This window comes from Papilio machaon, chromosome 1 (assembly GCF_912999745.1).
Source record: "Papilio machaon chromosome 1, ilPapMach1.1, whole genome shotgun sequence".
Classification (NCBI taxonomy): domain Eukaryota; kingdom Metazoa; phylum Arthropoda; class Insecta; order Lepidoptera; family Papilionidae; genus Papilio; species Papilio machaon.
Genome location: NC_059986.1, coordinates 4,122,154 through 4,137,892, shown reverse-complemented (window position 1 = coordinate 4,137,892; position 15,739 = coordinate 4,122,154). Strand labels below are relative to the sequence as shown.

The 15,739-nt window shown below is 34.3% G+C and overlaps 2 protein-coding genes across 2 annotated transcripts in view; both read left to right on the top strand.

Moving 5' to 3' along the window:
- Positions 1 to 41: 41 nt before the first annotated feature.
- On the top strand, positions 42 to 5,187 carry LOC123721377 (general transcription factor 3C polypeptide 2-like). The gene is made up of 15 exons (XM_045679947.1): positions 42 to 146; positions 516 to 662; positions 736 to 923; positions 1,144 to 1,186; positions 1,312 to 1,519; positions 1,617 to 1,692; positions 1,784 to 1,962; positions 2,504 to 2,693; positions 2,796 to 2,993; positions 3,079 to 3,178; positions 3,305 to 3,461; positions 3,546 to 3,740; positions 3,827 to 3,990; positions 4,162 to 4,311; positions 4,437 to 5,187. Exons 1-15 carry the CDS (start codon positions 99 to 101, stop codon positions 4,593 to 4,595), a joined length of 2,202 nt encoding a protein of 733 aa, XP_045535903.1. The 5' UTR covers positions 42 to 98; the 3' UTR covers positions 4,596 to 5,187.
- Positions 5,188 to 7,548: 2,361 nt separating this feature from the next.
- The window catches only part of LOC106714444 (cAMP-dependent protein kinase catalytic subunit 3), a 31,133-nt gene continuing 22,942 nt past the window's right edge, over positions 7,549 to 15,739 (top strand). The window contains exon 1 of the mRNA XM_014507497.2: positions 7,549 to 7,783. Coding sequence (XP_014362983.1) covers positions 7,603 to 7,783 — 181 coding nt within the window. The 5' untranslated portion in view covers positions 7,549 to 7,602. The remainder of the gene's footprint in view (positions 7,784 to 15,739) is intronic.

Here is a 15,739-nt window from a genome sequence, read left to right as displayed (position 1 = left end):
ATAGCGCATATTTTAAGGTATGCATAATTTTAGGAACTTTAGTGGAATGTGCAGTTTGTTTGGAAAAGTTACCAGTTGAAGGATGGAAGAACCACGCTATGAAGAAACATTATAACATTGCTTGGACTGTTGGATCAGACCCGATCGTAAGTTTTATTGCTTAATCTATTCGGTAATAATAAGATGTATTTATCTTATATACATACTAGCTGTCGCCCGCAACTCCGTCCGCGCGGAATAAAAAAACTTAATAAGTAGCCTATGTGTTCTTCCAGACTATGTTCGACGTCTGTACTAAATTTTATCAAGATCCGTTTAGCCGTTACGGAGATACTTTCAAACAAACATCCATCCATCCATCTAAACATTAGCATTTATAATATTAGTATGACTATTATATATGCGTTTCATATGTTTCAATTTTGGTTAGAGGTCATTTGAGGAAAAAATATTTTTTTTTTGTTTTCGTTTTAATTTTTTATAAACTGTGTTATATTACAAAATTTTATTTTCAGGATTTAAAAAACCCTTATGCCGTGGAAAAATACCTAAAAGAGTATAAGAAAATTCAAAAGAATTTAATTTGCAATATTTGTAAATTAACACGCGTGTCGTGTGCAGGATTTTATGCTCACATACTTACATGCGGCAAAACAGACGAGGTAAGAAAAAAAACTTAAAAAAAATATATATTTGTCGTGATGTAAAAAAATTAAAAGTATCTTTTTTTTTTAGGAAATAGAAGACTTTAAATCAGTTTGTGACATTTGCAACAGTAAATATTTGTGTATATATAAGAATCAGCATTTAGCATTTCATAGAGAGCAGGAATATGTGAAGGAGAAGAAATCCCGAGCTTTGGAAGTGGCGCGGTCCAAGGCAGATGAAGGAGGTACGTCAGGTCGGCGGAGGGCTGCAGAAAAGTAAGTCTCTTAAATTATTATTTACGTATGTGTTGCCATTAATTTCTAACTTTGTATATAACACCTTTTTAGTCAAATTGTTATTGTAACTACTTATTTTTTTTTATCTTCTGATGTAGATAATATAATGAAAATAATTTAGTCGTAAACGAATAAAATGAAAAGCATAAAACATATTATAGAAGATAGTCAATATTATATATGTTTATTTTATTTTCAGAGCGAAAACAGTAATTGAAGATTATAAAAGCAGTTTGAACAAAGTAAGTAGACATGGATCTGATGTTGTTATATGATGTTTTCTTGTAAATATCACAAATTAAAATAGACTTCAAGCATATCTATGTAATAATTTGTCTATGGCATTAATTTTGAATTTATATTTCAGTTGAAGCACAAATGTCCATCGTGCAGCTTCGGTACAGACGTGGAGGAGGAGCTGGAGGGTCACACGTGTGAGGTGGACAGCGACAGACTGAGTGACTCTGACGTCTCCGCCTCCGTGCACTCGGAGGACACCGACAGTGACGTAGACTCTGACGTGTCTATGGAAGAGGAACAACAACCCATAGACAAGAAGAAACGTGTTGACACACGTAAGTATTGTTTATGAAAAGTTTTAAATTTTTGAACTAGTTCGTATTAAGAAATAAGTGTAACTGTTGAATTTAATTTTCACTTTTTTTCTTTCAGCTGCAAAAGTTTCACATCATATACCATTTAAAATAAACAGTGCAAGTAATTACGTATCTCAAGCGGCCTTAGATTTGTAAGTAGAAAATAATTTTTAGGGGGTTCTAGACCAAATGTCAATACTGCACGAGGATGATTAGTTTAATGCTATAATATCTATTTTCTAGTTACAATATGCACTATACATTAGATGAATTGTTTCCTGATTGGAAACCAAGAGAATACCAAGAAGTGGATGCCGAAGATTTGCCGAAATATTTGCCAACTGTAGAAGAATCGTGTAAAGTAAAAATTGGCAATGGTGAATGGACTACATACAAACGTTTCGAAGCCAAGAATGATATAGGTATTTTTTATTAAGTAGTACTAGAGTAGTATATTGCATACATACAACAATACAGACCTGTTGATGTTGGTGTTTTGGTAGTATATATAGTGTTACGAGTTAGGGTTCGAAAGACCTGTTGACTCTTTTGAAGACTTTATTCAATAGCACTAGGGTCAACATAAAGCACTAGGTCCAAACACTAAGCACTAACGATGTTCTAGGTCGTAGCCAAGTCGTAGGTTTCACTGGTATCACTCTTGATCACGAAGATCGCCTCGAAGGTAGCTCAAACTGAACTGACTCGCTCGCCTCCCTGCGGCTATTTATATAGGCCGAGACGAGTCCCAGACCATTCCAGAAAGTTCCTTTCTGGAACGTACCCGACTCGCCATAACGTTATCGACCGGGTTGGATGAGTCCGGAAAGTTGACGCATGTACCCGGTTTACGAGATACTACTATATAGTTCCACAGTAGTACCTCAAATGCCATCTAGTATTGAGTAGGTGGTTTCATGTGTCTTTGTGAGTTCGTATCAGTAGGAATGTGTGTATGCGTAGTTTTGGGTATATTCGTGGGCGGGAGCATACGGTGCGTGTCGTGGGCGGAGGCGCGGCGCGACGGGGAGGCGGCACGCAACTACCTCGCGGTGTCGGGGCACGGCGCGCCCGACGCCCCGCGTCTGCCCGCCTCGCATCTGCACCAACATCCCGCGCTCCTCCAGATCTGGGACTTTGCGGACTTCGAGAGGTATCACTTTCAATACTACACTAATGAATTTGAAACATTTTAAATGGAACACCATTGTAGTTATTTTATTAAATTGTACTTCATAGTAATTTTCTTCTTTAGTGTGCCCAAGTTTGTGCTTGGACTCGCACTTGATTACGGCACGGTGTGGGCGATGGACTGGTGCCCTTCAGGAACACGTGATTGTCAGCCGTGCAGCACGGAGCACGTGGCCGGGGCGAGGTTGGGCTTACTGGCCCTGGCTTGTTCCAATGGTTCCGCCTACGTACTGTCAGTACCATATCCCGATCATGATGCAAAGTAAGTAACGCTGCTTTCATATGTTTTGTTTAACGCAATTGGCAGTGATGAAAGTTAAGTTTTACTTGAAACATTTTTGTTTCAGGAAACCACAAATTATTAAAATAAAACCATCAGTTGAACTTAGGTTATGCAGCAGCGAAGACAGGAGAAAATACCAAGCGACTGCTATTAGTTGGTCTAAGGTAAGAAAGAGTATATATAGGTATAATTATTTAAAATTATATTTTTTTATATTAAATTCAATTAAATTCTTCTGGAAAAAATATCCTATGTTACAGTTTTTTATGTGATTTAATTTGTATTTTCAGCAAAAAGGTCATACAATTATTTTGGTCGGTTATGCGGATGGCTCAACGGCATTTTACGACTTAAATTGTGATTCTCCACTTTTGAAATCGGTAGAGAACAACATCGCGATATTATACCCATTTCAGGACGACCGACCGCATAACACTTGTATTTCGGGTAAGACAATTTCATGATTTAGGAATATTAAAATTCTATTGTTCTTAACCAATTGTTTTTAAAACATTTAATACGGTGTTATAGATGTGGCTCTGTTCGCGAGCGGGGACACAGAGGGTGGTGGTGGTGCGTGGGGTGCGTGGGGCGGGGCGTCGTGCACGGGCGTGCACGCGGCGCTGCGAGCGAGCGCGCCACGACTGCACGCGCCGCTCGCCACCGCCACCTCGCTCTTCACGCCGCACTGGCCCTCGCTCCTCGTCACCGCCGACGAAGCTATCGGTAAAGACAAAAAAAAATTCAATTTCTGATTATACTGGGAATCATTTTTTTGTGAGTGTAATGTTGATAAAATGTTGTTTGTTTAGCAAATTACATGACGAACGAGCTGGAGTGGCACGGCAGCGGGCGGCGGCTGGGCGGGCAGCGTGCGCTGGCGACGTGCGAGCGGTGCGGCGCCGCGGCCGCGCTCACTCCGCCCGCGCTGCGCCTCATGCGCACTCATCCCGCCTACAAGGACCCGCGCAGAGACGTCAGTATCAAATAATTTATTAGATAACATATACTAATTATTTTCCTAACTTTCAAACACGACTTAGTAGTTAAGTCGACTTCTATCTTCAGATTCTATAAATAGCATTGTTAAGTTTTTATTTTTCAAACGGTCAAACACTTTTGCTGAATAATTTTTGTACACATACAGATAGTGGGCTTATTACGCATGGCGCCGTTGGGCAAGAAGAGAAGTAAACATACAAACGACGAGTTGTCAATGAAGGTGGAACCGCTCACCTACGAGGACGCCGTCAAAGAGTATGGGATAGAGCTTAAACTCAAAAGTCATATGAACAAGGTAATTATAATTTGATTATTTATTTGCTATGTTTTGTGAACTTATTTACCGTCACTTCTGTGTCTCACGTATGTTAACTTACAAGGAATATTACATGTGTAGTTGATGTGCACTTTGGTTCGTAGGCGGACCAGCAGGTGGTGGTGAGTGAGGCGAAGGCGCAGTTTCCAGAGCGCTTCCCACTAGCCGAGGTACCCACCCTCGCCTTCTGCCCCGCGCCCTCCGCCCACAGGCAGCTCGCCCTGCCCACGCACTCCGGATTACTCTTCATCGTTACTATGTGATACTACAATATTCAATTATAAATATCTAGAAAATATAAGAAAGTGACGTAAAATGTGTATAATATAAAAAAATGTCGTTTAAATCGTATCGCAAAGAATTACTACAAGTTATCAAAATCAGTTCCGTTTACTTCACATGAATAGAGATCACATACACATCAATTACTCAACATTAGATTGACTCTTAAGAAGACTGACTTAAAAATGACCTTTCTTTAATGTGACAGATGTTGATTCTCCTTTTAAATTCCTAAGAATCAAATATATATATGACGTGTACTATAAAAAAACCGATGTTAAAGGCTTCCGTTACGCTACTTATAAAGAATGTATTATAAAGTAGTCTAAACAATTGGTAATTAATAAACAAAATTAACAAGAGAAAATTGTTATACAATAAAATATATACGATAAGTTTGTACACGAGAAACATTGCACTGGAGCGGTTTCTTTTACGAGTTTGAACTTTAGCTAATCGCAACAAGTATCCGCCATTGCTCCGGCTTCATTTATACATAATTGATTTAACTACGTAACACGCTTCTTGTGTTCCACAGAATAATTAATAATACGTTAATCTAAATTCTAAACTAACAAAGTAGAAATTTTTGTTCATCTAATTAAAGTATATAATACTAAATTCATTTTTAATAATTAACCGATTTGGGACTTGAGCTACGTAGAAAAACTTTTTTTTTTAAGAATTGCCTATTTAACGACTTATAGAAAAAGATTTATGTGTATAAAATGTAGTATGAAAGTAAAATTTTATAATGTAAACATAATTATCGGAAATTATTTATTGTAAAGTAGCTGTTAAGAAACTCTTATTTGAAAGATAAAGTCTTAATGAAAAAAAAAAATGTAAAATAAGATACATGTTTAAAAGAGCATCGTGTTTAAATGATCCGAGTCACAATTTTAAACCTTATTGTATATATATATAATTATTATACCTTTGCCTAAAATTGTCATGTAAATTTTTCTCAAATGCAATTTGTTACTGTCTTTAATATTTGATTTATTTATTGTATAAAAATGTATATATCTTGTAAATATTGTTTTTGGATATTTATTTTTGTACAAGTCAAAGGTGAAGAATTCTGTAAGAAATCATTTAAGTAATGTAGCGGGTGACAAAAGTTATATATGTATTGTTGTTGATCAATTTAAATGTCAAAATAACATAATTGCATACTTCGTTTTTTATTTAATTTAAATTATACTTTGTGGTGTTACCCTTTAAGTTGCCCCTTCCAAGTCTGCCAGTCAGGTGAGCCGTAATGTTACACACTTCTGTACAAACATGTATACTTGTGTACATGTTTGTACGCAAGTGTTGTATTAAAATAAACATGCAATATCAAAAGTTTTTGCATTGTTTTTGTTTCAAAGGATAATAAAACTGCCATACATTAGCCAATTTTTAAAACGGCCATCACAAAATCATCACAATCTCTTCTAAAAATGATCTAGTTTAATAAGACATTATGTACTTGGAGAAATAATGTATTAAATAGATGTAAGTAGTTGGTATATTTATATTTTTATTGTTTTAATTACTTTGATGTTATATTTTATGAAATGTTAAATTTCATACAATTTACGCATTATACTATCTACATTAGTAATATAAAAATGTATAAATAATTTTATATTCCTAGACAGCCATATAAAAGATCAATTCTCACTCAAACAACGTAACAATTAGATTTCTTTTATTTTTTTTTGTAAACAATCATATTTTAAAGAAAATATTTTAAACTATGATTTTGTTAATTAAAATCAAGGTAATTAATGCTGCAATTAAATGAATTTCCAGTATAATATTAATATTTATTAGGAAAACGCACGACCCATGTTATCGTCGTTATTTTTTTTTGTACCAAAAATCACAAATAAACTTTTTAAAGTTAATTTAGATGTGATTTTTTTATTTTTAAAAATTTAAATAGTTAAAAATATAAAAAGTGCGCCGGTGTAAACAAGTTGTATATTGTTTTATTATTGACGTACCCGGGTAGATAATGTTAGGAAGTTGTCTTATTTAAGAAGTAAAAATTAAGAAAGAAACATATATCGGATATCAGTGATATTATTATTATTTAAACTCTATTGTATTTATGAATATTACTTTGGTTATAAGCTGCATATGTTGAATAAAAAAGTGTTTAAAAAAGAAAGTGTTTTAATTTTTTTTTATATTTCATTAGAACAACTTCAGTTACTTGGAGCACTGTCTTTTTGTTTCGAGTGATCAACAAACAACTTGTGTTTTAGTAGTTATTTGGATGAAACATTGCATTCCAAATCTGTGACTAAACAAGTTGAAATCATTTGTAACTTATGACTCAGTAGCAACAAAAAATATCATCAAAACAGGATAAGTAAGAGTTACGTTGTTGGTGATGCGAAAATATCTATAGTTTTATGGCCGTTTCCAATAATCAGTCTATTTTTAGTTTCACCTACTACTGATAAGCAAATCTATCCCTTCAGTCTTACTAACATTCCAATAACCTAGTATTTCAAAGTTTTAGATAGTGCCGAAATTACATAGAGTGGCCTTATTAATTGCGAGACGACTAAGCGGTGTTGTTCATCGTATGGTCTAGAATAACTGGACTGTTGAGCTTAAATATTCGGAAATAAATATATAAATAAATGTTTACCGCTGTCCGTTTAGAAAAGATGTAAAGTCGGAATATAAAGTGATTTATATGTATTACATGCCGTACGTATAGTTGATTCCTATCCGATCTCTATATCCGTAGCACCAGCACGCCAGTGAGAAGCGAGCCGCGGTGAGAAGTGAACGCGTCTCTCGACGTCTTCGTATCGCGTTCTCCCACTCGTCATACGTTAAAACTTTTAATTAATTTAAAATTGAATTATTAAAAATAAAATTCAATAAACATTTGGCGGTGTTATTAATTTATTAAAATAATGTTTTGAATTTTGTTAAATTCATTTTTCTTATTGGAACATTGTGACAAAAACTTTAATAATGATGATGGCCAGTGCGAAGTTGATGCGGGAGTGCAGCTCGGAGCTGGGCTCAGATGTGCGCTCTTTGTCCGTGGCCTCGTCCTCAGAGGAGCAGGAGTCCACCACCGCCACAGAGTCCGATTATTCCGAAGAAGAAAAAGAATACGAATTAGATGATTTGCAGATTTTAAAAACTATAGGTAAGATATTTTGTTGTATTATGTTATGCACCTCTATTTAAGGGATATATTAGGTCCTTACATATGAAATTGGAGTTTTGTATGGGAGGAACAAAAAGTCGAATATTTTTTAATATAATATATTTAATTAATCAAAGTATGAACCATTATTTTCTATGCACTTTTGCCATCTCATAGGTACTTCATTGATCCCTTTACTAAAAAAAACCAGTCGGACGGGAATCAATAAAATCTTTGAAGGCGATTTGAACTGCCCCATCGGAGTTGAATTTTTTCCCTTGCAAGAAGTTATCCAAATTTCGAAAAAAATGGTAATCTGTTGGAGCAAGGTCCGGGGAGTACGGAGGATGTCTTATACTTTCTAATTGAAGCTCTTCTAATTTGGTAGCCGTCTGTTGCGCAGTGTGTGGTGTAGCGTTGTCGTGAAGCAGCAGTGGCGTGGAGCGATTGACCAGCCTAGGTTGTTTAGCCGCTAGTTTTTCCATCATGGTTTGCAATTGCTGACAATAGACATCAGCCGTAATAGTCTGGCCAGATTTGAGAAAACTGTAATGAACAATACCGGCACTAGTCCACCAAACGCTTACAAGTAACTTTTTGGGGTTAATTTTCGCTTGGGGCAGGATTTGGCTGGCTGGCCAGGATCCAACCATTGCACTGAGCGCTTCCGATTATCGTAAAGAACCCATTTTTCATCACAGGTAATGATTCGGTTTAAAATACCTTCATTATTGTGTCGGTTTAGTAATGTAACGCAACAGTCGACGCGCGTTTGCCGGTTTGCTTCAGTCAATTCGTGAGGTACCCACTTTTCAAGCTTTTTAATCTTCCCAATTTGCTTCAAGTGAATTAAAACAGTTTTATCACTAACATCGCAGCCTGCAGCTAACTCGGACGTGGTTTGCGATGGATCCGCTTCCACAATAGCCTCCAACTCTTCATTATCAACTTGAGTCTCAGGCCGTCCACGGGGCTCGTTCTGCAGATCGAAATTTCCAGAACGAAAACGTTGGAACCAAAAACGAACTGTGTTTTCTTTTGCAACACGACCGCCCTACACATCATTCACCCTTCGAGTCGTTTCCGCAGCACTAGTGCCACGGCGGAACTCGTACTCATAAATAATGCGATATTTTAAGTTTTCCATTTTGTAAAATGAGTGATGCAAACAGAAAAAAAACAGAAGAAAAAAAACAAATGAATGACGGTCATCGAACCACAAATACATGAGTCTATAGCTGTACAAATTTGAATTTGGAATTCCTTACCAAAGAGGAGAAATTCGTGATTAAAGTGGCCAGTACGAAAAACGCCAATTTCATATGTAAGGACCTAATATTTACATTTAAATTCGTCTATTTTTTCCATCAACTTTAAATCCTAACATTAAAGATATTACACAATAGATTATTTAAATGTATGTATTAAAAATAAAAGAATAACGTGAAGTACAAGAATAAGTGCAAGAATCTGTCATCTTTACTTAAAATACTTAGTTAATTCTTCTTCTAAAACTTCTTGCTGTATTTGAATTGCAATCTACCTACTTGGAAGTCGAAGTCCCAACCACTCACCTATTGCGATGTAAAACAAACTGTATTTAACATTGAAACAGTTTCTCAATTTTGACTTATTGAAAATAACATTGTTAAAGGATTACTATTAAAATGGGAACCTTGACTATATCGTTGTTCTTAAATGATATCGTGTGGGTCGCTTACGCTGCGTCCTCCTATATGTACCTCACCGAGATATTTATGTATACATACATCATATATAAAATATTTTTAAAATAATCTTTCTTTAATTCTTTAGGATTAAAGCCATTTCTAGATTTTGTCGAGACAATCTTCCTTCCAAAATAAGAAAACGGATAACGATTGCTTTATATCTTCCGAGATAAAAACGTCAGAGCTATTGATTGTTTTATATTCTCTTTTGAATAAATAACTGTAGTTATGTATGATAATAATTACTATTTACTAGCTGTCGCCCGCGCGTAATTAAAAAAACTCAATAGCCTATGAGTTCTTCCAGACTATGTTCTACATCTGTGCCAAATTTCATCAAGATTCGTTGAGCCGTTCCGGAGATATCTTCAAACAAACACCCATCCATCCATCCATCCATCTAAGCATTCGCATTTATAATATTAGTAAGATATAATATAACCAAATGTACATTATTGATGTGATCAAAAGTTTATGAGCGCCGTCTATCTACTTATGTACGTTATGTTCATATTATAAAGAGAAAAGATTTGTATTTTTGTATGTGTTTATCCGTATTAAATTTTTTGCTATTAGAAAGCTGCATGATCAGCGAGTAACATAGGCTAGGATACTAGATTTTCTTGATCCTCACGGAAAAAGTCGCGGACAAAAGCTTGTCTTTAATAAAGGTATCAAGAATACTTTATATTTATAAAATCTCTTGCATACTTTGATTAGCACTTTCATTAATTAGCACTTTTGGGGACGAGAAAGTTCTGTTTATGTATTTCTAAATCTTTAAACACATTTTAAGCAATTCGCACTTATGTGTTAAGTGTAAGCCGAATTTCAATTTTAGAAATACACTTTAACTAGCTGTCGCCCGCGACTCCATCCGCGAGGAATTAAAAAAAACGTAATAAGTAGTCTGTGTTTTTCCAGACTAGGTTCTACATCTGTGCCAAATTTTATCAAGATCCGTTGACTCGTTCCGGAGATACCTTCAAACATACATCCATCTAAACTTTCGCATTTACAATATTAGTGAGATAACTATCTAATATTACTTTCGAATATTACGATGTAGTCTTAATTAGTGGTAGTAATAAATGAATAGCAGATTGTAAATGCATCGGTTTGGGTGCATCGTAAATTAATTTGTGAAATGTTTTACATTAATATTAATATTTGTGACATTAATGTTAGATTGAAAATTGAGTGCAAGTCGAAATAAATATTTCTGATATATTTAGAAGATATTTTTGGAATACCATAATTCTGCAGATATTCATAGATATAAAAATGTAAATATAAATCTTTTGAAAGTAAATTATTTATAAAATATGCTAAAAACAATTTGACTAAATGTTATTTTACCTTAGGCACAAATGTAAATCAACATTGAGTAAAGACGTTTAATGTATCTGAGTGATATACCATATAGGAATAGAGTGGACTTTTTATTCCTCTAAAATAATAGATTTCATATTAAAATAAGACATATTTGTACAAATATTGCGTGAAGTATACTCAAAAGTATTGATGATGATTGATAAAAATTAACTAATTAATTTTGAATTTATTTCTGATACGACTCCGTAATATCTCTTGTGGATCAGGTTAAGGGAAGACATCTTATACCAGACAGACAAATAGCTCATTTGCATACGTTGATGCAAGTGAAAGTATTCGCTTTTGTGCAGAGAAATAGATTTATATGTTAATATTCTTATTTTTTAAAACAGATAGAATGCACAAAAGAATATAATCATATTAGCTATGTTTTCCTAAATATAGCGATAGTAGTGATAAAGTGAACTTTCATATTTTTGCAGAAGTAGTAGTAGTAGAAAGTACTTAAAATAATATTGCGCGATAAAGTATAGGAGTACATGCAGCCTTCGACCCAGTGACATAGCAGATATGGGCCAAGGGCGATCGAATTTGTGCCTATCTACAATACGAACCGGGTCGCGTTTCCCCCTGCAGCTATCAGCTAAATATTATGACAAATATCGTAGTAATCAAGGCTGTACAAAAATTCACAAACTTCTTTATCAATAAATAAATCGTATTTATAGGGTCGAATTCTTAGCTTAAAGTTTTAATAAAGTAAAAATAAAGTACCAAGCCATCAAGATCTTTTTATACTATTTTCGCCAGTCGAAAATTATTTTTAAAAAGCTATTTTTGTATAGCGATGCTTTTGTAACATACAGGTTCTTTATTGCGATATGAACAAGGATCATAAATCGTTCTCGATCTCTCATAAAAGTGCTATTTAATGTCAACTTCTATCGGCGAAAGCTTACTTTCTTATAAAAAATGATGTATAAAAAAAGCAAAAGAGAGTATGTTTCTAATGTCATATGTTATTTTCCGTGCAACCAGATTGTTGGACATGAAACGGTTGTTTACGAGATATGATTTAAATAAAATCAACTTTTAAAGAATCTCACTCACATTTCACTTTCGATTTTAAAGAAGATAAATGTCAAATAACAAACGGACGAGACAACTTAAATCTTAATGAAATTATTTATCCAACGTATGTTACTAAAAACAAACATATTTCTTACGAACAAAAGAGATCAGCAAATACCGAGAAAGGCATGTGTCCAGCTGTGGACAGGCTGATGATTGAAAAGTATTTATATAAACATTTGCATTAATGTCGTATGTTAATGTTAGGTTAGTTAAGAAGTAGAGCAAAGTGTGTGTTGTCCTCGCACCGCCCTAGTTACGGTTGCAATAGAAAGAGTGACAACCACATAATACCGTTATAGTACTAGTAGTTCCTATATGTTATATATTTTTTTTAATACTAAGAACCATTTGCTAACGCTGTAAATGCATATGTAATTTATTTTGTCTACCTTATCTTTCTCGCCTAAATTATTACGCGTACACTTGTAATATCTGGGTCAGTGTGTTTACTAATCTGATAAACTCCCGGCCTAATGTGTGTTTGTTTTATCATTCAGACGTTACACCCTAATTATTAATTTAACTAAGATATGCATATGCGAATATATTTGTATACATGAACGTCGGTGGCTCAGGGATTAAGCAATTAACTTGTAATCTGCAAGTCATGGGTTCGAAACCCGCCATGTACCAATGTGTTTTATGATTTTCAATTTACATATGTACTTTTATCCGACGTTCTTATGGTGAACGAAAACATGGTGAAGCAACTTGCACATACCTGCGAAGAAATTCAAAGATATGTGTGAAGTCAAGTAACCCGCACTGGACCAGCGTGATTTACTATGGCCTAGTTACCCCTACTTTAGGGTAGGCTCCAAGCCCCAGAGTGGGAGCGTAATGTTATTCGTGAGGTTGAGATTTAGAAGTACGTAGGCATGTGAATTTAATACATGTGCCTATATAATTATATTTAAAGTTTTTATTGAGATGAAAACTTCATACGAAATAAAAAGTTAAGCGTTTCGAAGAACAATATTATCGTATCGAATTTTCGGTCGTGAATAACAGATTAAAAATAGTATATCGAAACTATAATGTTAAGCAAAGTGATATTATAAATTAAAAACTGATATTTGCTAATCGTCAGATCCTTAACTGACACCTTGTACCAGATTCCGTTTTTAAATACATAATATAATTTATAGTTGTTCAATGGAAATATGAGAAGAAATGTGATGTATAGTTTCACGGAGCTAAAAACATCTTCTATTGTAATACAAGTCCTGTAAGATACGGATATCAAAATTATCTTTATATCCGAACATAGAAGAATTCCCCGTCTAATTTTGAAAAAACAATCAATGTTATCATATGTTTGAATCCCATTCTGCATTTGCTTACGGCATGTAGGACAAATATAACACTCTGAGAACTTTATTTTAGTGACTATAATGTTGTCCGCACTACTCGCGTGTGCGGAGTGCGGACATAGAAAAGAAAGCCAAGAAAAACAATGCGCCTGAGAAAAGCGCCAGTGACCGATGGTAGCGACAGCGCGCTCTCTGCAAAACCGGTACATGGCCGTCTTTGTCTGGGTTCCGCGTAAATATTGTAATTTATAGCGCTCTTGTACTATTTTCTTATTAAATTATAACACAACTATATCGCATTTGCGGTATTAACATTATTTTAGTGTGTTTCAGTCTAATTTCGAATCAACAAAATAAATAATTTATTACCTGCAATATGCATGAGATGTAAAATTGAAAATCTTAATTAAAGTTATAATTTGTATTAACATTTATTTGAATTTAAATAAAGGCTACTTGGAATTTGATATAAATTATGAAAGCCGCACCTAGATTTAGTACGATAGTAAACATTATCCGTGCATTATTCCGTTCAATACTGAAATAATTATAAATGCTAGATAAGTAATAAGCGCAACTTACTTAATGTACTACACATTGAATATACAATTTCTTTGAAAAACAAACGACTAAATGACGGTTTTGATCATTGACTATATAATTTTAACATTTTTTTGCTTAGGTGGGTTAAGGTTAAAAAAGGTTTTTTTTTCGATAAAGTCCAGATTTAACAGTATTGTTGCCTTGACGGTTGGGTGCATCGTCTGCCGCGGATGCAATGCCCTTGGCCGCTTTCCACCATCTGCTATTCACTTATCTTTATTATTATTAATAATATTGAGAGTGAATGCGGGTTGCGAGGGCCAGTCACAGTGCAGTTATTGACACATTTCCTGGTATGTGAAAAGTTTTTTGCAGTATGTGTTGAAACTATTCAGTTGTGTATGGAATAAGTGTAATTCTTCTTAGTAAGTCTCCTTTAGTCATGTTAACTGTTCGTAGTTTATGCAGGTTATATGAAGGAAAAACAAAATGCCCGAAACCAAGATGTATAGACAAAGATTATGGACAATAGAAGACATCGTTATGACATTTGTTTGTTTAACTTTCTCAACATTAGATACATCTGTGGTTACAGTTACGTTTGCTTTTAATGTAGCCCACAAGGCTATTAACCTCCGAATGTGTAAACAGTAATAATTCCACATGTACTGTATACAGAAGGCAGCAGATTGCGTAATGAGCAGCTGCGTCGACGAATTACAAGATACGAATAACGATAGTGTCGGTGATGCGGGGGAGGAGGAGAGACTTTCTCCGAACGTTGCAACCGTGACATTGTATGTTTGTCTATACCACACGACAGAATTTCGGACGTTTATTTCGGATACCGACGCGCGACGACAACGTTCCGTTTCTTTAATGTTGCGTCGACAATCGAAGTGTGTTTATTTTTTGTTTTTTTCTCGTTAGAGCATCGCTAATTAACGCTTATGCGACCATAAATATTTTTTAATGATACTCTTACCAAAAAGAACTTTGTTTAATCTTGTTTTTTTCACATTTTTGTCTTTGTAGGATAGTTTTGTTATGCTTTTTTTGATGCAAAATATTGACATGTTTTGTAATAGCATAAAATGTTTTACAAAAAAAAAACGAGTAACAATTTACTACTTAATTTTGACTAACAGATATTGAGATAACCGAAGGCTTAAATCCGGCCCTTCTCTTCTTATCTATCTAGTTTGTCTGTACGTATACTGGAATCATGATTTCTTCATTACTGCGATCGTCTCTGAACCGATGAAATCATTTAATTTAGATTCTCTTATTACATTCGTACTGTTTATTTCTAGGATTAAAATAATCTCGACGTAAATCTTTGAATCCTTAACCTAAAAACAATAAGGACTCGAGGAAATCGATACAACCGTTTGTTATCCGTAGTTGAATGATCCTGATGAAATCTTACTGATTTCAACAAAAGTGACTTATTTCAACAAAAGTTTATTTCTGTATATAAAATCTTGTAACAATTCTGAATATAAGTGTTCTTTTAATTTGGTATTAAATGTAACAAGTGTTGAAGTATTTACGTAATTAGGGGCCATCGTCCTAAAAGTCTATTTCGTTACGGATAAACTAAAATAACCCATATCAATTGGATACACTGGATTTTCCAATTCCGGCTTGACCTATATAAAACTCTCAACTAAGAACTCCCACGTTTCTAGGAAATACTCGTTTGAGTAGGACAATTTATACAAAACAAATATTTTTTTCTTAGTATTAAACATATTTCAAGATATTAAAAAAGTTTCGCGATATTTTTTAATGATCTTATGGTTCTGATTGTAACAGTTTGATTCCACAAGCGATTGTAAGTTAAAGTTAATTATGTAGTTTATTTACTTTAAAGGAGTAGTACCTACATGAATGTGTTA

Coding starts and splice junctions, on each gene's coding strand:
- LOC123721377 (XM_045679947.1), top strand. CDS start 99: ATGAAGAAACATTATAACATTGCTTGGACTGTTGGATCAGACCCGATC. Junction 1,187..1,311: donor ATAAAAGCAGTTTGAACAAA/GTAAGTAGACAT, acceptor TTTATATTTCAG/TTGAAGCACAAATGTCCATC. Junction 1,963..2,503: donor CGAAGCCAAGAATGATATAG/GTATTTTTTATT, acceptor GTGTATGCGTAG/TTTTGGGTATATTCGTGGGC.